Source organism: Glandiceps talaboti, chromosome 3, assembly GCF_964340395.1.
Source record: "Glandiceps talaboti chromosome 3, keGlaTala1.1, whole genome shotgun sequence".
Classification (NCBI taxonomy): domain Eukaryota; kingdom Metazoa; phylum Hemichordata; class Enteropneusta; family Spengelidae; genus Glandiceps; species Glandiceps talaboti.
In genome coordinates this window covers 1,480,376-1,505,958 of record NC_135551.1, presented here as the reverse complement: position 1 = coordinate 1,505,958, position 25,583 = coordinate 1,480,376, and the positions used below count along the sequence as shown (strand labels likewise).

The 25,583-nt window shown below is 36.5% G+C and overlaps 2 protein-coding genes across 5 annotated transcripts in view; one reads left to right on the top strand and one right to left on the bottom strand.

Moving 5' to 3' along the window:
- Nucleotides 1–12,856, bottom strand: part of LOC144432650 (PR domain zinc finger protein 1-like) — a 68,815-nt gene extending 55,959 nt beyond the window's left edge. Inside the window, exon 1 of the mRNA XM_078120915.1 lies at nt 12,760–12,856. Within this exon, the coding sequence (XP_077977041.1) occupies nt 12,760–12,801 (42 nt within the window). The 5' untranslated portion in view covers nt 12,802–12,856. The remainder of the gene's footprint in view (nt 1–12,759) is intronic.
- A 1,929-nt stretch (nt 12,857–14,785) lies between these two features.
- LOC144432615 (uncharacterized) overlaps nt 14,786–25,583 on the top strand; it is a 56,453-nt gene continuing 45,655 nt past the window's right edge. For 3 of the 4 annotated variants that reach the window (XM_078120871.1, XM_078120874.1, XM_078120875.1), the window contains exons 1-4: nt 14,786–14,844; nt 15,037–15,105; nt 17,142–17,234; nt 21,320–21,445. In XM_078120871.1, coding sequence (XP_077976997.1) covers nt 14,817–14,844; nt 15,037–15,105; nt 17,142–17,234; nt 21,320–21,445 — 316 coding nt within the window. In that variant the 5' untranslated portion in view covers nt 14,786–14,816. Of the gene's footprint in view, nt 14,845–15,036; nt 15,106–17,141; nt 17,235–18,314; nt 18,374–21,319; nt 21,446–25,583 lie in introns of those variants that run through there. The other variant, XM_078120872.1, reaches the window with a different exon arrangement.

The window sequence follows — 25,583 nt, the reverse complement described above, 5'->3', positions numbered from 1 at the left end:
ACAACAATAAAGGATGGGTCGGGTATGGGGGATCGTATCACGACAAAAATGGATATGCACATGTATGTCATAGAACACTGTCCTAATACCAACTTTGAATGAGATCTGTTCAAGCATGTCTGAGTAATGGCTTTGGACATAGAAAAATCGCAAACAAAATGACTGCCAGGCAGCTATATTGGATCGTATCATGATGAAAATGGATATGCACATGTATGTCATAGAACACTGTCCTAATACCAACTTTGAATGAGATCTGTTCAAGCATGTCTGAGTTATGGCTTTGGACATAGGAAAATCGCAAACAAAATGGCTGCCAGGCGGCCATATTGGATCGTATCACAACAACAATGAATATGCACATGTATGTCATAAAACACTGTCCTAATACCAACTTTGAATGAGATCTGTTCAAGCATGTCTGAGTTATGGCTTTAGACGGGGAAAATTTGCAAACAAAATGGCTGCTAGGTGGCCATATTGGATCGTATCATGAAACAAATTGACGTGCATATGTATGCCATTGTATGTTGCCCCTGTACCAAGTGTGAAAAAAATCGGTTCAGGCATCTCCAAGAAACGGCTGTGGACGGATGGACGCATGGACACACGGACGCATGGACAGACGGAACCCAATCCATAAGTCCCCGTCCCGGACTTCGTCTGGCGGGGAGTAACAACAACAACACACTCTATTTATGTTGCTGATGTGGGTTTTTTTATGCATTAGTACAGTAAGATTGAAATTGTTCCAACGAACTTAGAGTCATTTGAAAAGATTAAGATGTATTCGAGAGATGTTTGATGAAGAAGCAAACAGAGATGAAGATGAAAGTGATAATAAAATACTTCTGTTGTCATTGGTAGCCAGTGTGCCTTTGACAATGACTGTACATCGGATGATAGAAATCAGGCATTTCGTCTGCTCATTTTACCAATGCGACCCGCCATTACTACTACTGCACCAGCAAGATCACCAGTGAGGGCATGATTTAGGACCTAGTCCGCTCTAAATGCCTTCACTTGACAAATCTGGTCCGGACTATATTATAGTCCAGGCTTTACTAGTCAGCCTTTTTGGGCTGGACTATTAAAAGTCAGACTTAGCCAGCCCAAATGCTTTCACATCTTTTAGATTGGACTAACTCTTAGAGCGGCCAGGAGCGGACTATATTTTGCAGTGTGAAGCCCCCTTATGAATCCCTGATGTTATCTTTGCTATGTATGTGGTCTTCATGCTAGGTATATTTGCATACATTTTTTTTGAATGTTTATTCATTTGTCTATTAATCCCTGTTATCTTTGCAAAATAGACAGTGTTCTCCACGAGCGGTTTTGAGGGGCACCTCCTCTCTGTTTGTGTTTGCCACCCCTTTGTTGAGCACGCCATGGCATGAACATCTTCATAGGTTCTATTCAGTGCCGTCATTGGAGGAAGTGGACAGTTTATTAGCGTAGACACTGTATTTATAATCACTATTTGTGAACTTTCTTATCGTCTAGATAAATTTCATTGAAATTACAAATTTCATAGAGTTTCATGTATAAGAGCTACATAACTCAGAATTTTCCATTCAACAATGTCGGTATGCCCTAAAGTCTATGCTTTTGCCCTTACGGGAGGCGTTCACTTTATATCTGGTTGAGTTTAAGTCATCCACACACAGACGGACAGACACTGCACCCTGCCTATAGCACTACTGAACTTTATCAGTTCAGTCGTGCTAAAAAACTAAAACAGAAACAAGAATGACCAGTAGTGGGTTCCATATACTTTTTATTCTATGTTTAATATGTTGACAGATTTATGGTATTACATTCCAATTTATATATAAAGGTGTGGCTGAATAAACTAATATTGTACTACTACCCTTTTCAACTAGAAGTATACACTGAATACTGGTATGATTTCAATATAGTGACAGTTAAGCTATCACTCAACAGGTGGTTGACCTTTATCTGACCCCAATTGTAGCATTGTGATTGTACAACTTTCTATATATATATATATATATGACTATGTCAACAAACTAGAGTGGTTGTGATGTGGTCTGATCCAATGATGTCATCAATAGAACCATAACCACTGGGTGAAAGTTGACTCACAGAATTAAGTCTTGTGCTAAACTTTGTTCATTTGTACGACTTGACACAAAATACACAATTTTGATATGTTTGTCAGATTTGTCATTTTTTAATCAAATTATACTTCCTTCTTGAACGCTAGATTAATTAATTCTCATCATGATATTGAAATCTATTAATTGCAAATATTTTGTATGAGCTTTTGATCAATAAAATTGGAAGTAAAGTGGCTGGGTGTCTTGAAATGGAAGTGGTCCCTAGCCTAGAGATTGGTTTAATATAATGCTCAACCCTCAGAGTTAGATTTGATCAAGAGGTGACACTTTTGATGTGATCTCACAGCTGGAAAAATTTAAAACGCAATAAGAACGTATGTTTTTTTCTAGCCATAGCGCCATGAAACTAAAGGGCTGCTACTAGCAAAATGCTAGGTATGGTAGGGGAATAGTAAGAGCATAAATCTCCACCCAACTGGCTTCAACTACGTGAACGCTACACATTACTGTGTTCATATAGAAGAATGCATTTTAGTCACTATTTATGCCTTACTTGTTCTCTAGTGAAATAAGCAAAAATTATTAGAATATTTATTAGAATACAGCCTCAACATTGCAAACACAACTTATAAATTCATACTATACTACATGTATATACACACCATTGGTTTCTGCATATTATTGATAAAAGTGCCAATGGCATTGTAGCACAACTGTTGAGGGTAACCTATAATTTTCTATGGTTATGTGGTCTTGTTGCTAGACATATTTGCATACATATTTTGAATTTTTTTTACACTCCTACCCATCCATGGTGTATCTGCAATATGGATGTCATCTTGTTGCTAGGCATATCTGCATACATTTTTGGAATGTTCATTCATTTGCCTTTCCTTCACTGGTGTTATATTGGCATTATATGACATAATTTACCTGTTGCTATGGGCGTGGTCTTGTTGCTATGGACATTTGCATATTTAAAAATGTATATTCAATTGCCTACATGGTCGTGTTTGCCAAGGCCACTTATGTAATATAATTATAACACACTAACAATTTAAAGACATACTTTTAGAATCATAACCAAATTTCATTTTTAGTAGTTATAGAGATAAAGTTCAATACCCAAATCACTTGCATCATCAACAAGACAGATGGACAGACTTTACCATGAACTATTGGTTCACTTTGTGCTAGAACTTAGGGAATGTTTCCAAGCAACTTCAAGGAGAGATAAATTCAAGTGCCACTCACATGTACTTGCTACATTATGGTAAGTACATCATAACATTAAAAAAAATTAATGAGATAAACCATTAACATTTCTGCACAAACCTATCTGGCTAAATATTCATGAGAGAAATGTGATAAAAGTCATCCAGTTTTTAGCCCTGATTTGCATATGACTCATGGCAGGGATCGTTATGTAATACATATCCCTTGCTCTGTACATTCCCAGCAACATCCCTGTGAAATTTCAGCCAATCAGGCAAGTGCTTTTGAATTAAAGATTTTTGACCAAAAAGTCATATTTTTATTCCTCATTTGCATATCACTGATAGGATCATCATGTAATGAACAATTTGCATTCTGCATGCCTCTAAGAACGTTCCCAATAAATATCAGACAAATCTGTCGAGTAGTTTTTGAGTTTTTCTTAATTTTTTTCCCCCAAAGTCCACATCTGTTATGTGATTATTTTGCTTTGAACAATTTACCAACTAGATACCACAAATAAAGTTCCAACCAAATACTAAGTCAATTGGTCTGGAGGTTTCAAAGTTTAAGTCATCTACACACACACACACACACACACACACACACACAGACAGGCACAGTACTACAATGTACATGTATGCCTATAGCCCTACTGAACCTCAGTTCAGTTGTGCTCAAAATTATGAAAAATTATTAACAAAATATTGACCAACCTTCACTCGAGGTATGTAATAAATTCCTCCAACTTGACAGAGAAAGACAATTTATGAATTTTTAATTTTAAAAATCATGCCAATGGAATTGGCGTTGTAGCACAGCTGTACTGTTATATTTTTAAATATACATATAAATATTGAACCACCTGCTGTCTATTAATCCCTGTTGTTATCTTTGCAATATACTTGATCATTTGGCTGTTGCTTTGGGCGTGGTCTTGTTGCTAGGCACATTTACATACATTTTTTGAATGTATATTCACTTGTGTATTAATCACTTGTTATCTTTGCAATATATGTGACTATTTGGCTGTTGCTATGGGCATGGTCTTGTTGCTAGCCATATTTGCACACACTTTTTGAATGTTTGTTCACTTGCCTAAGACTCCCTGTTATCTTTGCGAAATACACCACCATGTGTTGCTATAGGCATGGTCATGTTTGCTAGGGATATTTGCATACATTTTTTGAATATTTAGTGACTTGCGTATCAGATGATTTTATTTTAGCTAAACATACTGGCATTAAAAATTTGGTTGTTGCTAGGGGCATGGTCATGGTTGCTAGGACCAGTGTTAAAATGCTATGAACAAATCTGCAGAATAACACTACCAGAAACATCTCACCATATTTGAGTCTCATTGACCAATTTGAGATATGTTTTTGACCAAAATTCACATGCTTACACCTAATTTGCATATCGCTGATGAGATCATTATATGTTTAATATTTCTTCATCTATGCCCCCCCCCCCATGCATCCCCATTAAATTTCAGTCCAATCTGCTCAGTAGTTTTAGAATTTTTGACCAAAAGACACATTTTTCATGTACAAATCTTAATCTACACACCCCTAAGAACGTACCACCAAATTAAGACCCATCTGCCTAATAATTTTTGAGTTTAAGTTTTTGACCAAAAATGACATTTTTTATCCGAACCACACACCTGTGATGCAATCATTTTGCTTTGAACAATTTCCTAAATAGACACCAAAAGTAATGTTGTCACCAAATATCAAGGCATTCGGTGTTGCAGTTTTTGTGTTTAAGTCGTCCACACACACATACACACCAAATACCAAGACAATCGGTCTGGCAGTTTTTGAATTTAAGTCCACACACACACACACACACACACACATACACAGACAGACACTGCTCCACGCCTATAGCACTACTAAACCTTATCAGTTCAGTTGTGAGGAAGAGATCATGGACTCAGAACTCAAGAGAAGAATACTTTCAAAACTGCTGTGTATAGAAATTGGAAATCTCATTAGAGAATTGAAGTGAAACCATACATAAACCTACACTTTAAAACTCATGGAAATCTGAGTAGAGAATTGAAGTGAAACCATACATAAAAACCTACACTTTAACTCATGGAAATCTCAGTAGAGAATTGAAGTGAAACCATACATAAAAACCTACACTCATATCATTGTTTGTGTAGAAAAGTCTCATTAATTGTATTGAAATCTCATAAAAATCCCAATCATACACAAATTTGTGCAAATCAATATACCAAAGTAGTTATTTTGTTACTCAGAAACATCACCATAGTAAACAATATTACATGTCATTTTGATCTATGATCTAACGATAAACGTAAATACCCCCAAGCATGGCATACAACCTACCCCTACACATACAATATACCCCTACACATACAACCTACCCCTACAACCTACCCCTACACATACACATAGCTTCAGTTATGACTGTGAACTTATTTAAAACAGTTTTCAAGCAGAGTCCAGAAATTGAATAAAAAGAAAAAATCCTTAGTGTTCCACTCATAAGATAACACTAATATATGAAGGAATCTGGGATTGAAACCCTCGCCTTTAATGGTAAGATTAGAAAAAGGGTTAACACTTTGTTGTAAAAAAACACCTGTTTGGTAGAGCTATAGAAAAAGTTGGCTCAAAACAAAGAAATTATCCTATTTGATCCTTATGGCTCACAATCAATAATTAAGAAAACATAAAATGTAAGAAGCATGGCTTTTAAGAGAATGTTCAGAAGTCATTATTCTAAACTTTTACTTGGGGACTGTGCTTGAAGACATGAGGTACTGCTAAAGAAAAGAGAAATGAGAAAGTTTCCCATATGACTACATGTGTGTCTTGTTTCACAATGACTTCAAAACATTAACACAGACTTGATTTTGGTAGGAGAAATGGTGTCCAGATATAAGTATAAATATTTTCACATACGAGGTATAATCAAATGATGACAGATATAGGTATAAATATTTTCACATAAGTGGTATAATCAAATGATGACAGATATAGGTATAAATATTTTCACATAAGTGGTATAATCAAATGATGACAGATATAGGTATCAATATTTTCACATAAGTGGTATAATCAAATGATGACAGATATAGGTATCAATATTTTCACATAAGTGGTATAATCAAATGATGACAGATATAGGTATCAATATTTTCACATAAGTGGTATAATGAAATGATGACAGATATAGGTATCAATATTTTCACATAAGTGGTATAATCAAATGATGACAAACAATGAAAATATAATCCAAATAAAACTTTTTTAACATCATTATGCAAAATATCAAAATAATCCATAACATTTTGAATTCACAAACTTTTTTATTTGATTCACCAGATTTACATCAAAGTTCTCAAGACACAACTGATTTAGATCACAGCACATTCAGCCAGTCACCACAGTTCAACCCAGGAACACGACACTACACTGAAGTGGTCAGTAGAATCACAGTTACCAGAACCAGAGTCAGCACAGCACACTCAACTGCATCACAGCACAATCAAGACCAGCACACTCAAAACCATCACAACACGATAGAGATCACCACAGCACACTCAACTCTATCACAGTACAATCAAGATCACCACAGCACACTCAACTCCATCACAGCACAATCAAGATCACCACAGCACACTCAACTCCATCACAACACAATCAAGATCACCACAGCACACTCAACTGCATCACAGCACAACAAGATCGCCAGAGCACACTCAACAACATCACAGCACAATCAAGATCACCACAGCACACTCAACACCATCACAACACGATAGAGATCACCACAGCACACTCAACTCCATCACAGCACAATCAAGATCACCACAGCACACTCAACTCCATCACAGCACAATCAAGATCACCACAGCACACTCAACTCCATAACAGCACAATCAAGATCACCACAGCACACTCCAAATACCAGTGCCAAATACACCTTTTTTATGAAATTCCACAAATTCATGCCAAGAGGTTACACTCGAAAAGGTTTTAATTCCCTCTGTGTGTGTTCTATCTGTGTTATTTGTTTAAGTGGAGGAGTAAAACTGAATGTGTCATACAGAGGACTTTGTTGATAAGAACTAGAATTATATGAAATATTATTATCAGAACCTGACAAAGTGTGTGGTTCAAAAAGCCATGGAAACATGTATATTGTACTCAAAAAAACTATGTTTTTATTAATTTGTTATTTTAAATAGGTTGCCTAATTAAATGAAAAGAATAAAAATGATGTCTTGAAAAAATATCATCATTATAGCACAACTGTATTTTACTGTTGCTAGGGGCGTGGCCTTTTCCTTGGCATATTTGCGTAAATGTTTGGAATCTACTCAACCCATGTTTCATTTTTGCAATAAACATCATCATTTGGCTATCGCTTTGGGCTTTCTTTTGTTTGCTAATCATTATTTGCATACATTTTTGAATCTTTATTCATGTGCCTACCCATTCCTGTTGTTATCTTTGACCAGCATTTGGCTGTTGCTATTGGCGTGGTCTTGTTGCTAGGCATATTTGAATACATTTTTTGAATATATAATCACTTACCTAACTGTCCCTATTATTACCTTGTTTCCAACTAGACAACAGTTTTTGAGTTTAAGTCATCCACACACACCACACAGTTCAGTTGTGCTTAAAATCAAAGTGTAACCAAGGCAACACAGGTGATAGAGCTGAAACTTAAATACTGTCATCAAATTAGACAAAACACCAATGGTGTTGTAGCCCATTTGCAATTCTTTTTAAACATTGAGTACATTTCTAAATGAATGTCAAACTCAAAACATTACAAAATGTGGCAAGGGACTGGTGCCAGTCTACTCCATGGTCTACAAAATAGTAGTAGTATGTATTAATGGTGTTGTAGGGCAGACAATGACCCAATGGATACCAACAGTGGGTTTTAATACACTGACCAGACACAAAACTATAATCTTTGCCTTTACCTTGCTAAGAAAGTAGTTGTGTATCACCCATTGAGATAATCGACACACTCTGACCTCTTTCAAGTGTAGTAAGTTGTTTTGTCTATGAAGGCTCTCAATATGTTTACTTTCCAACTGCCATTTGTGTGGATATAGTATTTATGTTTGTTTAAAGTTACATGTTCAACTACTAGTATGTCTTTTGTATATCATATATGCCACTGCCCACAAACTGATCTAGATAGTTTGATATTATATAAAAACCAAACAATTACAAAAGTGTCATGAACTCCATTGCTTTGTGCATGGAAGTCGGTGATACTGACATGCTTTGTGTTATCAAAGCCCCTTGGCTGGTATTTGGTTTTCACCTTCTCCACACCTGGTGAATATCAAATCAGATGCACTGCCTGTAGACGAACCATGCATATAGAACCTGTAACTTTAAACCATACATAGTGTGGTAGTACATGTAGTAGTAGTAGTAGTAGTAGTAGTAGTAGTGACCAGTAGTTTAACCCCATGTCTTGGCACCAAACAAAGAATTCACATCAACAAGGAGCTGTGTAGTGCTTTCTATTGTTCACTGGTAAAATGTGGCCAGATACTGAAGGCATATAATCAAGACAACAAGGAATTCGTATGTAAAACAGAACGGGTGCATTACCCTCCATTGCTTAGACTTTTACTTTCATGGACAACACAAGCCACTGCCCAGTTCTTGGCAATCATTCAATTTCTACCTTGCAGCTTTACAAACTGAAACTCCCCTACTAAATATGTCTACCTATAGTGTGTGCAGCAGCAGATATAATATTCAACAATTTACCTACTTTGTGAAACATTAACCACTTTTATTGTCAACATGTTTATCAGTCAAAATGTTAATTGAAATTTTTATGCTTTTCAACCAGTAAACTTTTGTTTATTCTAAATTATGATTTTATTGTGGTCCTAAATCAGATCGAAATTAAGATTCATGTCTTCAAAAAAAAGAAAAGGTATAACCTCAACCAATGTTTGGAGACACATTAAGATGGCGGGAAATAAATGTCTTTACACAATAGGAAACTTGTAATGCAGAGTGATTAACAGGCGTGGTTCTAATGACACCGTACCGTACGACCTTGTTGCGAACATATCAACCACCTGTTGATTAATAGACCCCATAGTTTGATTATCGTAACGTGATGGACACCAGGAAAGTGCCTGTCAGAAACACTCGAGGTGAAAGTCATAGATACTATAAACCTAGTTAACTGATGTCGTGCACTGACTGCTAGCCAAGAGACTTGCCGTTGTCTTACTAACGTCAGCGTCGTACATATTAATCAAATTTCCTTGTTACTGGAAATGTTGTTTTAAACTGGAATGTCTTACACTAAATCGCATAGAAAATGTTGGCCACTTTCTCAGGAAATCAACCAAACTGTAACATGATATTCATTGACTGTGCCAATCGCCTTGTACAAAGAATGGGTTTCGATTGTCGTACAGGTTTGAGGAGTTTCCGGCCAATATTTATCAGCTGAAGTGAAATACACAACTGTACCGTCAGTGTATAGATAATGAGAGTGCAGCATAAAAAATAGTTCGATAAAAACAACAGAACCAGAAGTACAAAGACTTCTGTAGATTTTGTAGATGTCTTGTTCTGCTTTTACTTCAGAACATGTTCACCTTTCCACACTGGGAAGAGCAAGCCTTCAGTCGAAGACATAGACCCAGCTAGTGTGTTAGCAATTTTAACATGGAAATGCTTTGTTTGACTCTCCCCGTGATGCAACAAATGTAGTGTTGGGTTTTTAGTTTAATTAGCTTCTCTCTCTCTCTCTCTCTCTCTCTCTCTCTCTCTCTCTCTCTCTCTCTCTCTCTCTCTCTCTCTCTCTCTCTCTCTCTCTCTCTCTCTCTCTCTCTCTCTCTCTCTCTCTCTCCATGGTCTCAGTAGAAAACCCGCCGTTGATGTAATACTTTATTTTAATGAGGGCAAAAATAGTTGACGAAACAACTAATCGAGTTTTGTCCTCAGAGAAACAACAACAACAACAACAACAACAAAGCAAAACCATACATATCACACAAAACCGGAGAAGTATTTAACTAAATGTAAGGGGGTATACACTTGAATGGTGTCCATAGGTATCAAACCCTTGGAGATAACTGGCAAAATGTGATTTTTTATCACAAACATGGTCGCCATTTTGCTATGTAGGTCAATGTCACAAAATTAAGTAACTTGCCTTAGTGACATGGTCAAACCCAAGTCATGATTAAAATATTTTCACTTAATGTTTGATTCGAAAAGCTATATAGAAAACCAAAATTTGGCTATTTGACCTTGAAGACTTTCAAGGTCAAAGTCTCGAAAGGAATCTCATATTTGATAGTATGGGCGTGGGCACTTTATTGGAGTCACTACATATTACACATACATGTACAAAGTTATGATGCATATGGTGAAATTTAATAACAAGTATGACCGCCATTCAGCCATATTTGATTCAGTCACAAAAAAAGTGACATGCACATGCCTCACATGGTATGGTACCTTTGTGTCAGGTTTGGTTGAAACATGGATATATTAGTGAGACATCCATGGTTGAAATCAGTTGGTGCATGCTAAAGATATGAGGGCGAACGAACGGAAGCACGGACCGAATCCAATGTAATACTAGTAGCCCCCTCCGGGCGGTCCTCATTGGGGCTAACAGCACATTTCATTGTAAATAAACGTCCGATCTTAGCCTGTTTGCTGCGCTGTCGAGATTCATCTTTCAGCAAGGACTAGGACGTACGACCAACTAAACATGTACATTTATCTCGACAGCACAATAAGCTAGCCTAGAATCCAGGCCATTATATTGGGGATTTTGAATTTTTGATTTCCATGGTGTAGGGAAATTAAACAACAACCCCCATCCCCATCGATTCCAGGCTACAGTAAACAGGTTGTATAATAGTACAGACAGGGAAGAAGTGTGTCTTAGTAGACCAAGACGAAATATCAAATAGTATTATCAGCAGCCCACTCGAACTACTACATGATATTAGTTGATCGCTCTCAAATAACTCATGATCTCCCTCCCTTCATCGTGAAAAACTATTTTGTTCAATTTCTCTGGTGTATCTCCCCCTCCCCCCCCCCACACACACACTAAAAGTGCAGAATCCAGTCGTGTGGGATTCTCCTACTACATGTAGGTATGGTAAAAGTGGAACAAAATGCACTCATGACAGCATTCTAGGCTTAAAGTCGCATCATAAATCAGAGAATATTACGTCTAGACAAAACAGTACAGTGAAACCATGGAGGTATAGGAGGAGACCTCTGTGGTTGGAGGGTCTGTGGTGAAACTTAAGAATTAAATATCTTGGAATCAGTATTCCATAGTGTCTGAGATTTAGATTAAGCCACCCCTATTGTATCACTCACAACAATGTAGTAACAAAGTCTCGGCTACGGATTACATGATTTGATGAAACACAATTAATTTTCAATGAGATGAATATGTGCATGACGATTACGCTCCAACCACCACGTTCACACGTAGTGTGGATGTCAACGTAGTCCCTAACTAGTGGAGGTGTAAATCGTAATGATACCGTATAGGTATAGTTCACATGAAATATATGCATATCAATCTCACCATCTATATCACGTGACAATGAGCAGAGAGAGAGAGAGAGAGAGAGAGAGAGAGAGAGAGAGAGAGAGAGAGAGAGAGAGAGAGAGAGAGAGAGAGAGAGAGAGAGAGAGAGAGAGAGAGAGAGAGAGACCCAGTCATCAAACAAAAGACAGTCAGTCAATATTGACCATATGTATCAATCTTGGCATCACACTTGTTAATCGGATCAAAACGATCCCCTAAAAAGAACACCGCCATCCATTAATTAACGCCTGAAACAGGTGAAAGGCTACGGGATCGCTTTTCCCTGGTGAGTTTTCTTGAAAAAAGAGGTCTGAGGAACACTAAGCTACCAATGGTAAATGGCTTACGTTAGAGCCTAGAGGCGGTAGGGATTACCTACGCGTGTCTTCGCTCGACCGAGAATTGATTTTTAGTGGGTTGGGAAATTCCGCACACCTACGTCACTAAGGGTTATATTTCACTTTCGCTGTACACTGTTCGCGATCGCTTTCACGACGTAGGTGATGGTGGTGCCAGTTACACGTACAGTATCTCAGCATGTTAGCTCGTGTTGACTCTTGATTACACACTTGTAAAGATATACATACATCGATCCTTTTCTGATTAGCATACATACTTACCCGTGTCGATCCTAACACTACATATAGGTTTTAATCAGCTGGACAAATCTACTAAAACTGTCTCATAAACTTATCGAAAATTTCACTGCAATACCTGTACCTATACGAGAGATTGACACTTTCACATCTAGTCACAACTGGGTTGACCTATTGCCAGTGTTTTACCTTAGATGGACGGACAGTGGCGCCAATTCTGGTGTATATTAGTAGAATTAGTCTTTATCTATAACCCTTACCTTCCTTGCCTTTCGCTTTCTACCGCGTCGTCGCCTAGCCATCTTGTTTCTCGATGCAGAGAGCGTAACGTTGTCGAATTTACTCACACGCTTAAGGCTGTCTGTGGCCAAGTGAACGGACGAACACGATATTGGGGAAGTACGTGGAACCACCGGGCAATAAATCATAAACGCGTTACAAAGTACGAAAGTGAATTCACAGTTTGTTTTTAGTTAATAGATGACTAAAGTCTAGTTGCATATTTAGCAGTGAGTAAATAAAATGAACGAAAGTTAACGATATCGCCGACTTGCAATCTGTCAATACATTGTAAAACTTTGACAGACCACATGACAACGGTTTATTCTGGGTTGCGCAAGGTGTGAACTTACAAATTATACTTTTGATGACATATGCCTATGAGAAAATTGTCTGTTCAACTTTACCATACTGGTATTTACTATGTGTGATAAATGGAGATAGAAGCTGTAGATGATCTTCTAACTTCATGGTATGTATTTATAGCTAGCTGGTCAACAGTTAAAAACAAAAACTAAATCAGTCCTATATTCAAAAAACCATGCCAACTACCATTACACAACAGAAACTTTCAACCATGGAACAACAGAATATATGACACAGTATACATACAGCCTTCCTACCTCCATGATATAAAGTGTACTAAATTATTTCCAACATAAAACACTAGTATACATGGTATAGTAGTAACGTATATTTCACTACCCATTTTAGTCAAACTATGGAATCACTCACCGGACACTCACTGTTTCCATATCCAGTAACATGTGACAAGATAAGGGGAGAAAGGGGGGGGGGGGTCCATTAAAGATTGATCGATATCGGTAGGCCATGGAAGTGTAACATCCAAGGATAGACTAACATATCCAGATTTGAAATAAGGTGACACGAATGTTAGATTTATCGGGGGGGGGGGAGGGGGTGTGTTATATATGAAACGACAAACTTACCACATCTGCAGGTGGTGCATGGTCAGTGTGGTACGGTGGGATCAACATAGTATTTGGTACGTGCAAACGCTCCTTCCCAGAGTACGGTCGAGTTGCATGTGGTTCAGACTCGACCTTTCTAGCCAACTAAGATAAACTAAAATATAGCATCTACTTTGACTACATGTCAACAAGCTGATCAGACGTACTTCCTTTGTTTCACTCACAGAAACAAAAGAATTATTAATGTACATTAATCTGTGTAAATTCGGTCTGTCTGTGTGAAAGTCGCCGACGAGGTGTCTGATGTGAAGATAGTACAGGTGGTAGAAGGTCGCTATGGGTGTTACCACCGTCATTTCATTTCACTGGAAAAACAAGTAGTTAATAGAAAGGGAAATGTTATGGCTTTCACTGATCTATAAATGGCAAAGGAAAGTCGTTCACACGTTGCTGGTTGAGGTCTCGACTATTGCTGCAACGGAGAGTAATTCGGACAATAGCGCCACAGTTCACTCTCACCTTCTATTATTCCATTTATTGGAAACTTTTCAACTTTCCACTTTCAAAGAAAAGTGTCATGCCATGCCTGTGACATCGACAGCAAACATGTAAACAGTTTACTTCAGGTGAATCGGCGCGGATTTTTACTATTTGTTCCTTTGCATGTCGCCGTATTAAAATCGAATTATCATTTCGTTAGATATTTCCCTGCATGCCCCACTGTTCACCAGAACGTACAAAGATAGAAGCAGAGGTCTGACCAGCTGGGTAGAATATGGGAATATAAAATGACGTAAACATGATCTTAGTGACGTCACAGTTAATGATTGATTTGTTGCCCGGGCAGCGTTTACGGTGAATTACACCTAAAATAATCAGTGTTACCATCCGCCAGTAACAAATAAACACACACTGGTGACTCGTCACCAGTAATTTCTCGCATTTTAGGGACACAAATACTTGAACTTGTCATCATAGAAGACATGTTTGCTGAAAAAGATGTCCACAATATAGTAGAATTTCCACATAATTTCTTGGTTTACTCACACCAATAGGCATTTATATTCATCCGCGAGGTAAAAGGTCAACGGTAATGGTTTCTCAAAATGGGGTCAGGTTGCGGCACCCAAAACAGTAAGTTGTGTTCTTTTTGGACCACCAATGTCAGATGTTTGTGCTGATGCGATACTTGGTGTTGCTTCAGACAGTTCACACTTCCACTTTTTAAGGTTTATCACCCAAACAGTAGGTGTATTTTGCGTCAACGATCAAAGATAACGACTTCGTCACATCACATCTGGTGTATTTCCTTTCTCGAATCAACAGGTGTTAATTATGACGGTGTTTTTGATAAGAAGAATGAAGACGTGCCGTCATTTAAGATTGTTCTTGTGGGTAAGTAATCTAGATTAACACTTTCCTCCATCAATTGAAAGGACTTTTATCAGAGGTTCAAATCACAATGTTGCCTGTAATATTTAAAGGGACTGAGAATTTGTCATTGTTTATTTACGAATTCAGCCATATGATGTAGTGAGGTACATCTTGTAACAGGTTAGACTGTAAGTGTAAGATACGTCGTGTTGTTCAGCCCTGTCAGTATCAGACTTCTTAACCGATGGGTGCTGGCTGAGCCTGGTACGAATGTCTGTATCTTACAGACTAGTAACATGTGCGAAAACAACTTTTTCGCAGAGGGAGGTTTATGAATTATAGATAGATAGCCAAGATGGTGTTATAACCAACAGAAATTGTAGATCAGCTCCATAGATAGCTGCAGTAACTGTATTCAATTTTCACTCTTGTTTTTTGAATTATTGTAAAAGACTAATACTGATATCTTCACTAAAAAACGAAAAGTAAAAATATAACAAAAAGAATAAGTGATTACAAATCAAAGGCGTTATTGCAGCTGCAACCAAGGTGACATATACTAGTATGACTGACGTTATAATTATGGTATACATACAGAATATTGAATTGTACTTGTACACACTGATACAAGCTTCCATTATTACACATAACTCCATGATGCAGGAGTGTCAGTATGGACAATTATAAATAATCCCATGAAATCAATGCTGGTTTTATATGGTAATGCTCCGAGTATGATTCCGTAGACTAATACAAATACGAGCCACAGGTGAGTATTTGCTGTCCATGGAATCATATGAAGAGCATTATGATGTCAAACTATATGTAACAGTAGCAGTGATTTCATGGGATTATATGCATGTATTTATCATGGGATTATATATTTATCACATAATGAGGACAATTGGTATTTGTTAGATTATGGATTGGGTTCCGTCCGTCCATCCGTCCGTCCATCCAGAGCCGTTTCTTGGAGATGCCTGGACTGATTTTTTTTCAAACTTAGTACAGGGGCAACATACAATGGTATACATATGCACATCAATTTGTTTTATGATATGATCCAATATGGCCGCCTAGCAGCCATTTTGTTTGCCAATTTTCCCTATCCAAAGCCATAACTCAGACATGCTTGAACAGGTCCACCCCCCCCCCCCCCCCACACACACACACCCCGTACCCAACCCATTCTTTATTGTTGAATGGTTTATTCCGTCACGTCATCTTGAAGAGTAGGCATGTCCCATGTCTAACGAGCAGACACAACGTATCTAAGTCTTGTTTCAATAATTTTGAATCAAATTTATGAAAACTGTAACTTTATTGTCTATCACTATCAACAATGGCATCCAACAGAGCTATGTAAATAATGTAATCACATGACTTTCATTCATCACCTGTCACAAGGTCAAGTCAGATTGTACAGTGGCATGGCCATGTCCAGTAATTTTGACCAACTGTAATATGAAATTTATTTTTAAAATGTAAGTAAAACTTGTCTGAATATGACGACTTCTGTTTCAAGTGTTTATCATTTATGATTTACATTTGTCACATTCTGGGATTTGGCACGACAGAAGTAAGCCTTCAGCTGCCAGTGCCACAAATATTACAAATCGTCATCGATCATTGACATTTTGACAATTGAATTAAGTACAAATTAAAGTATCTGTGCACATCAGACTCATGCCAAACTGACCAACAGATGTACATAAAGTAAATTTACCAGTTTTGAAAGTATGCAAATATGATTGTGACATAGAATGACAGGAGCAAGTCTGATTCTGAATAGTAGACAAAGAGAAGTTTGGTAGAACAGGGGTATTTGTACATGCTTTAACTTTTTTCTCTTTTTCCACTCGTAAACATACAGTCACTAAGAACTTTGTAAGTAGTCATACAAAATACCATGAGTACTCTCAATGTGTTCTACAGCTATACATTGATGGTGAAAGTGCAACATAAATATAAAAATCATTTAAAATGTTTAGACATGTCAGAATAGGTCATTGCTGATATCTAACTGTTCATTTTGTTGTTTTAAATTTAATCAACAGGTGATGCCAAAGTTGGCAAAACCAGTATCTTTTTACGATATACCAAGAATCAGTTTGACTATGGATACAGACCAACTAGTACAGTTAGTATAGGTAAGTTTACCTGATACCATATTAAATCATACTGTTTCGTACAATGCAGTATTATACAAAAGGTTAAAATTGACCTCTTACCCCAATCATACCCCATGTTTCCCACAATGCTGTATTATACAAATTATAGGTTAAAATTGACCTCTTACCCCAATCATACCCTGTGTTTCCCACAATGCAGTATTATACAAATTATAGGTTAAAATTCATCTCTTACCCCAATCATACCCTGTGTTTCCCACAATGCAGTATTATACAAATTATAGGTTAAAATTCATCTCTTACCCCAATCATACCCTGTGTTTCCCACAATGCAGTATTATACAAATTATAGGTTAAAATTCATCTCTTACCCCAATCATACCCTGTGTTTCCCACAATGCAGTATTATACAAATTATAGGTTAAAATTCATCTCTTACCCCAATCATAGCCCTATGTTTCCCACAATGCAGTATTATACAAATTATAGGTTAAAATTCATCTCTTACCCCAATCATAGCCCTATGTTTCCCACAATTTATTGGGGCGATAACTTCAGATATTTTTGTGCCTTTCATTGCCGGTGCGGGACCGACTATAGTGTCATAATCAGATTAGTGAGCCATTATTTTTTTTTTTTCATTCTACAACTAAAAATAACATTTTCTGCCAATTTTTTTGTAGATTTTGAGCATTTAACCAATATACAGAAGTTTTGTAGGAACTAAATGTTGGTATTTTGAATTTTGTTTGTAATATAAATATTTTGTTTATTTGAGATATGTCAATAAAAAAGAATTCATGTTAGTTTTTTATTAATATTTTATTGTTTGAATCCATATTTCAGTTATGTGTGTGACATTTCAATGTATGTATTTGCAAGAGTGATGTAGAAAATTTATTTTCCATTCAATACCTTGCCTGATTTTTAAAATATGCAAGTCTTAAGTATTTTGATATCAATCTGATTACATAACACTCACTCTTACCTTACATGTACGTGTATGTTAATTAGGGGCTAGTGGTAAACAACAATCCCATGAGGCCAATGATGGTTAAACTCAAAAACCGCCAGACTGATTGCCTTGGTATTTGGTGGGGACATTACTATTGATGTCTAGTTGGGAAATTGTTCAAAGCAAAATTGTCGCATCACAGGTATGTGATTTGGGTAAAAGAATGTCATTTTTTTGGTAAAAAAACTCAAACTCAAAAACTACCGTGCAGATTGGTCTGATATTTGTTGGGAACGTTCTTAGGGGTGTGTAGGTTAAGATTTGTGACATGATGATTCCATCAGTGATATGCACATTAGGGTAAAAATGTGTCTTTTCGGTCAAAAATCTTAAATTCCAAAAACTACTGAGCAGATTGGACTGAAATTTAATGGAGATGCATCTGGGGGTGTATAGATGAAGAAATATTAAGCATATGATGATCTCATCATTGATATGCTAATTAAGTTTAGAAATGTTAATTTTGATCAAAAAACATATCTCAAAAAGTACTTTGTCAATGAGACTGAAATTTGGTGAGATGCTTTTTGAAGTGACATTGTGCAGATTTTGTTCAAAACATTTTGACACAATTGACCCTAGCAACCATGACCACCCATGACATTCACAAGCCATTAGCGGTCCAAGTGCAACAAACCCGCGGGCTTGCCTGGCGAAAACGGGTGTCATAAAAGTTGTTTGCATCTCTAAAGCTGTTTGTAGCGTTACTTATAATAGCCTAATAAATTGATAACAACTGATATAAGACAGAGATAAGGTTTGCCTCAATTGCAGTCCATGCAGACGGCCGAATAGAGGTTTTACAGCTGTTTACTTGTGTTATGTAAGAGCCCATCATCACATGTGTAAATATTGGTACTCTTTGATAACAAGCCCACTTGCTTGGCTAATGGCTTGTCCCAGTAATGCAGTGTGTGAAATTAACGCCGTTCTTTCGGTCCGAGACCAACAGATTACATTTCGGACCGTCAGTTTTTCAGAATCACAACAACTTATCGGTCCTTATGACCAATACGAATTTGGAGTAAATAATAACATTTATTCAAAGATACATTGTATATCCAATTTCACCTACATGAATCTGATCTGGTGTTACCTACATGTAATTTACTCTCGACATCTCGTTCAAGTCAAGCGACAGAGCTAGCTCACTACATGTGTTGTTGTCAGTGTTGATATCATGTCTACATATGACGTGGCATACAGCATTTACTTTATGAAATTATGTTAGCAAACACATGATTGGTTGAATTTCTCTAATTATTTGTGTCTTGACTAATCAGAACGTCTTGGACATTCAGACTCATTTTACACATTCGGTGCATGCGTCTTTTTCCGCCATATAATACTAGTAATCACTGTTGTAAAGTTTACTGTTTGAAGTATGAAACTTTTAACGTGTTTGAGACAGTTCCACTTTGTATTTTTAAGTATGTGCCGATATTTAGAAGGCGACAATGAGCTTCTGAAGAAGAAGACGAAACAGACACTGTTTATTTTAAAGGCTGGTATTAAAGTTCGTAAATGTTAGCAGGTTTCCCGATCAACATTTGTGTAGACACTGAAAGAAGACAAAACCGCTCCTTGTCACTGTATGGATGAAATTGAAATAAAGCGAATACACAGTTTTCAAGAGGGATAGTTATTCGATAAAACTTTCTGCTATGATGAGTGTGTGGGTCTACGTTCACTAAGAGTGGGAAAGCTACATCAGCTGTTGACACAGACGATGAATCTGACTTTGGATTATGTGATTCAGAATTTAGTGAATCGTACAGTGAGGAAGGAGAGAACAGCTGTGATCTCTTAGAGATTGCAGATGATGTAGATTTAATGATTCATTCACCCATATTATCTACAATTATGGATCTGTATTTATATGGAATGAATATAATACAATCAGTCTCAGACCACGATAGTCTATAGGAACAGATTATGCGGGAATGAAAATTCATAGTCTCTGGGTTCATATAGTTACAAATGAAAATCTCTACTAACAGAGTCAAAAATTACTTGGTTGCGAATCCATAATTTGCTTCCAAGTTATTTTTTGACTCTGTGAGTGGAAATTTTCAATTTTAAGAACAGATTGATGAAATAAAAGTGGATAGTAAACAATTCGTCGTACTATCTTTTACTTTAGTATATCAGAAGATATGTTGTGTCATATTAAAGTTCAAAATCATTTGATCTGTAAGTGTGTGTGTGTGTGTGTGTGTGTGTGGGGGGGGGGGGGTGATGTAGATACAGGTCGTGAACATGAACTGCATTGAGTATGGACCAGCACTTTTCCTTAAGGACCAGCAGCTTTTGCTACATGTCGGTCCTTATGACCAGTAGTCATTTTCCCTCAAGTTCACACACTGATGACCACGCCCTTAGCAACAATCAAATGCTTATATATTTTGCTATAATAACATCATATGGTAGGCAAGTGAGTAACATTTAAAACATGTATGCAAATATCCCTAGCAACGATGACCACGCCTTTAGCAACAGCCAATCAGTGCTGTATTTCACAAAGATAACCACAGGGATTCTTAGACAATTGAACAAACATTCAAAAAGTGTATGCAAATATGGCCATAACAACAGCCAAATAATCACACATATTGCAAAGATAAGAACAGGGATTAATAAACAAGTGAACAAATATTTAAAATGTGCCTAGTAACAAGACCATGCCCATAGCAACAGCTAAATTGTCGTGTATATTGCAAAGATAATAGGGATTAATACTAGACAAATGAATAACTATTCAAAGAATGTATGCAAATGTACTTAGCAACAAGACCCACCCATAGCAACAGCCATATGATGGTATATTGCAAAGATAACATCAGTGATTCATAGACAAGTGAATGAACATTCAAAAAATGTATGCAAATATGTCTAGCACCATGACTACGCCCATAGCAACAGCCAAATGATAGCGTACATTGCAAAGATAACAACGGGCTGGATAGGCAACTGGATAATCATTCAGCAAATGAACACCTATAACGAGTCATCGATCAGCATGTGGATTAATATTTTTAAAAACTACAGTTGTGCTACAATGCCATTGGCACTGTTTTTTAAATTACAGAAAATGTAGTGAAGAAATTAAATGTACCTGAGCACACCGTGGTGTCTGTTACAGTATGGGACTTACCAGGTAGAGAAGAAATGGACTTACGGACTAGCTACTATAAAGATGTAGATGCAGCAATTGGTAAGTAACTTATCAAACATCTACAACATTACCAATTTTAAGTTAAGGTTAGAGTTAGGAGTTCAACCTTATTATTTACAGTATGAAAAAATAGAATAAAAAAATGTCAGGTGAAATAAAAGTTAATAGCTGATGTGGCTCTTTTTTTTGTAAATTTTATTTAAGTATTATATAATTTGTTAAGTCCAAATAGGACACCTTAATAAACAATAACAAAACATAATATAACAATATTAACAAAAATGTTGACTTCATATATCACAAACAATGTAGAATATTGATAGATACAAACCATGTAGAGTATTCATAATTGTAAGTGATTCTAATTATAGATACAAACCATGTAGAGTATTTATAATTGTAGGTGATTCTAATCATAGATACAAACCATGTAGAGTATTCATAATTGTAGGTGATTCTAATTATAGATACAAACCATGTAGAGTACTGTATTCATAATTGTAGGTGATTCTAATTATAGATACAAACCATGTAGAGTATTCATAATTGTAGGTGATTCTAATCATAGATACAAACCATGTAGAGTATTCATAATTGTAGGTGATTCTAATCATAGATACAAACCATGTAGAGTATTTATAATTGTAGGTGATTCTAATCATAGATACAAACCATGTAGAGTATTTATAATTGTATGTGATTCTAATCATAGATACAAACCATGTAGAGTATTTATAATTGTAGGTGATTCTAATCATAGATACAAACCATGTAGAGTATTCATAATTGTAGGTGATTCTAATCATAGATACAAACCATGTAGAGTATTCATAATTGTAGGTGATTCTAATCATAGATACAAACCATGTAGAGTATTTATAATTGTAGGTGATTCTAATCATAGATACAAACCATGTAGAGTATTCATAATTGTAGGTGATTCTAATTATAGATACAAACCATGTAGAGTATTCATAATTGTAGGTGATTCTAATTATAGATACAAACCATGTAGAGTATTCATAATTGTAGGTGATTCTAATCATAGATACAAACTATGTAGAGTATTCATAATTGTAGGTGATTCTAATCATAGATACAAACCATGTAGAGTATTCATAATTGTAGGTGATTCTAATCATAGATACAAACCATGTAGAGTATTTATAATTGTAGGTGATTCTAATCATAGATACAAACCATGTAGAGTATTTATAATTGTAGGTGATTCTAATCATAGATACAAACCATGTAGAGTATTCATAATTGTAGGTGATTCTAATCATAGATACAAACCATGTAGAGTATTTATAATTGTAGGTGATTCTAATCATAGATACAAACCATGTAGAGTATTCATAATTGTAAGTGATTCTAATCATAGATATAAACCATGTAGAGTATTCATAATTGTATGTGATTCTAATCATAGATACAAACCATGTAGAGTATTCATAATTGTAGGTGATTCTAATCATAGATACAAACCATGTAGAGTATTTATAATTGTAGGTGATTCTAATCATAGATACAAACCATGTAGAGTATTTATAATTGTAGGTGATTCTAATTATAGATACAAACCATGTAGAGTATTCATAATTGTAGGTGATTCTAATCATAGATACAAACCATGTAGAGTATTTATAAAAAAGCCGTTTCTTGGAGATGCCTGGACCGATTTTTTTCAAACTTGGTACAGGGGCAACATACAATGGCATACATATGCACGTCAATTTGTTTCATGATACGATCCAATATGGCCGCCTTGCAGCCATTTTGTTTGCAAATTTTCCCTGTCTAAATCCATAACTCAGACATGCTTGAACAGATCTCATTCAAAGTTGGTATTAGGACAGTGTTCTATGACATACATGTGCATATCCATTTTCATTGTGATACGATCCAATATCCATCATAATTGTAGGTGATTCTAATTATTGTAAGTGCTGTATGTAATCACAATACTTGGTCCTTATGAGTGGACTATAATATAAAAGTACAATATTTTACCAATTTTCTTTATGTAACCACTTTATTACTTTGATAAAACAAAACAGCATTGTGAAACTGGAAGAACTGAACAGCAGAACCACTTCTACACATATTACAAAAAGAAAGACAAAGAACAAAAAAACCAGTGGAGCTATTTTGATTGATAGGTCGGTTGTTATCATCTTACCAGGATATTGTATTGGCATATGGAATAAATAGAATCCCTATATAGAAACACATTGTTTCCCTGTGTTGCTACTTGTCACCACGTTGTTGTAAACAAATAACAATTAATTCCCTTGTGAACAAAATCATTATGATTTCAATCGACCAAAAATACATGCATTGTGTGCCATTCAACTGACAGAATGTTATGAGAAATTAGAACTACATGACATGGGTTTTGTGTTGACTATCTCAGGCCTGTTATACATACTCCCTTCTAAAATACATGTACAACAATCACAGCAATAGACAATAGATGTAAATTCATCACTAATCCATGTCAAAACAACACACAAGCTGCAGATAAACCCTCACATAAACAACGGAAATGTTATGACTACAGAATGAAGTGTCTACTTTTCTGATGAAAATCACAGTCAGTCGGGCCATAATGGTCGGGCTAAAATCCCCATACCTTCATTGATGATCTTGTAGATCTTGTAGAGAACGAACTCTACATGTATGCTGATGACTCAATACTGTTTGCTCCAATACACTCACCAAAGGACAGCAACGCAGTTGCAGTTAGTCTCAATAGAGATCTTGACAGGATGAAAGCTTGGGCTGACAGATAGAAGGTAACCTTTGAGCCAACAAAGTGTAAGTTGATGATAATATCAAGAAAGTGAACCACATCCAAATTGAATTTGTACTTTGGAGACTGTCAGCTAGCCGTGAAGGACGAGCTTGAAATTCTAGGTGTAACCATTGATAGCAAGCTTGCTTGGTCCAAACATATCTTATCCATTACCACCAGAGCTGGAGAAAAGTATCCAACAAACTTGACCCTATAGGCAGAGTAACTGTATAGAAAGCACAAGGCCACAGTGTCATGGAATATGCATCTCTGTGTTGGATAAATGCTCCCTCAACTAGTCTCAGCCAACTCAACAACATCCAGAAGAAGTCACTCAAGATCATACAGATGTAGGTGTTGACGAAGCCACTGCCTGCACTCAATAAATTCCATTCCTAGTCTGACCCATAGATGCCAAATTATGCTGCAGTGTCAGTACTGTACAAAAATGCACACCAGGCAGTGTCCAACAGATCTGTCTAGCTTGTATACCATATTGCTTCCTCCTCCACTGGATAGATGGTGTGAGACTCAGTCCAGTACATCCATGCCAGATCATGCACTCACCATCCCAGATGCCAGAACCTACTCACTGGACAGAAACTTCATCCACTCAGCTGTCCAGATATGGAACAGTCTTCCTGATTATGTTGTTGGTGACATCTCTGGCACTGGACTCCAAGCCATCAAAGGCCAGTTGCATGGTTTCCTCCTGACTAGGTCATAACTGTTAATTCTTTTTATTTTTCTTCATATGATCTGCAGTGAACCATTTGATTGGCCTACTGGAGCATCACTTATGTTCTGGTGGGATATTGTTCACATGTGCATTTTACATACAAAAAAATACCTTGATCGACTTACTACTGAGCCACAGAACACAACTTGACCTATCATGAGATTTTGTAACTTTTTCATATTTCTGCATTTTTCACTCAACCATGTTCATTATTAGTTTTATTTTGCAACAAGTTGGATTTGTGTCTTATAAGCCCAAGGGGCTGGGTGTGGCAAGTTTTAATAACAATAGTACCAGACCATATAAACAAATGTATACTTTAAGTCCACATACATGTAGGATACGTTAATAAATAAAATACAACAACAACATTGGTCCCCAACAGGCACCGCCCGGAGGGGATTATACATTGGGTTCTGTTCATCCATGCATGTTCACCCACATATATTTGGCTTGCACCAACTGATTTCAACCAAACCTAGCAACATATTATGTGTGACATATGCACGCCACTTTGTTTTACGACCGAATCAAATATGATCGAATGGCAGCCATATTTGTTGTGTGTTAATTTATACCCTATCTCTGGCATGCACCAACCGATCATACCCAAACCTAGCACAAAGGAACATACTATGTGT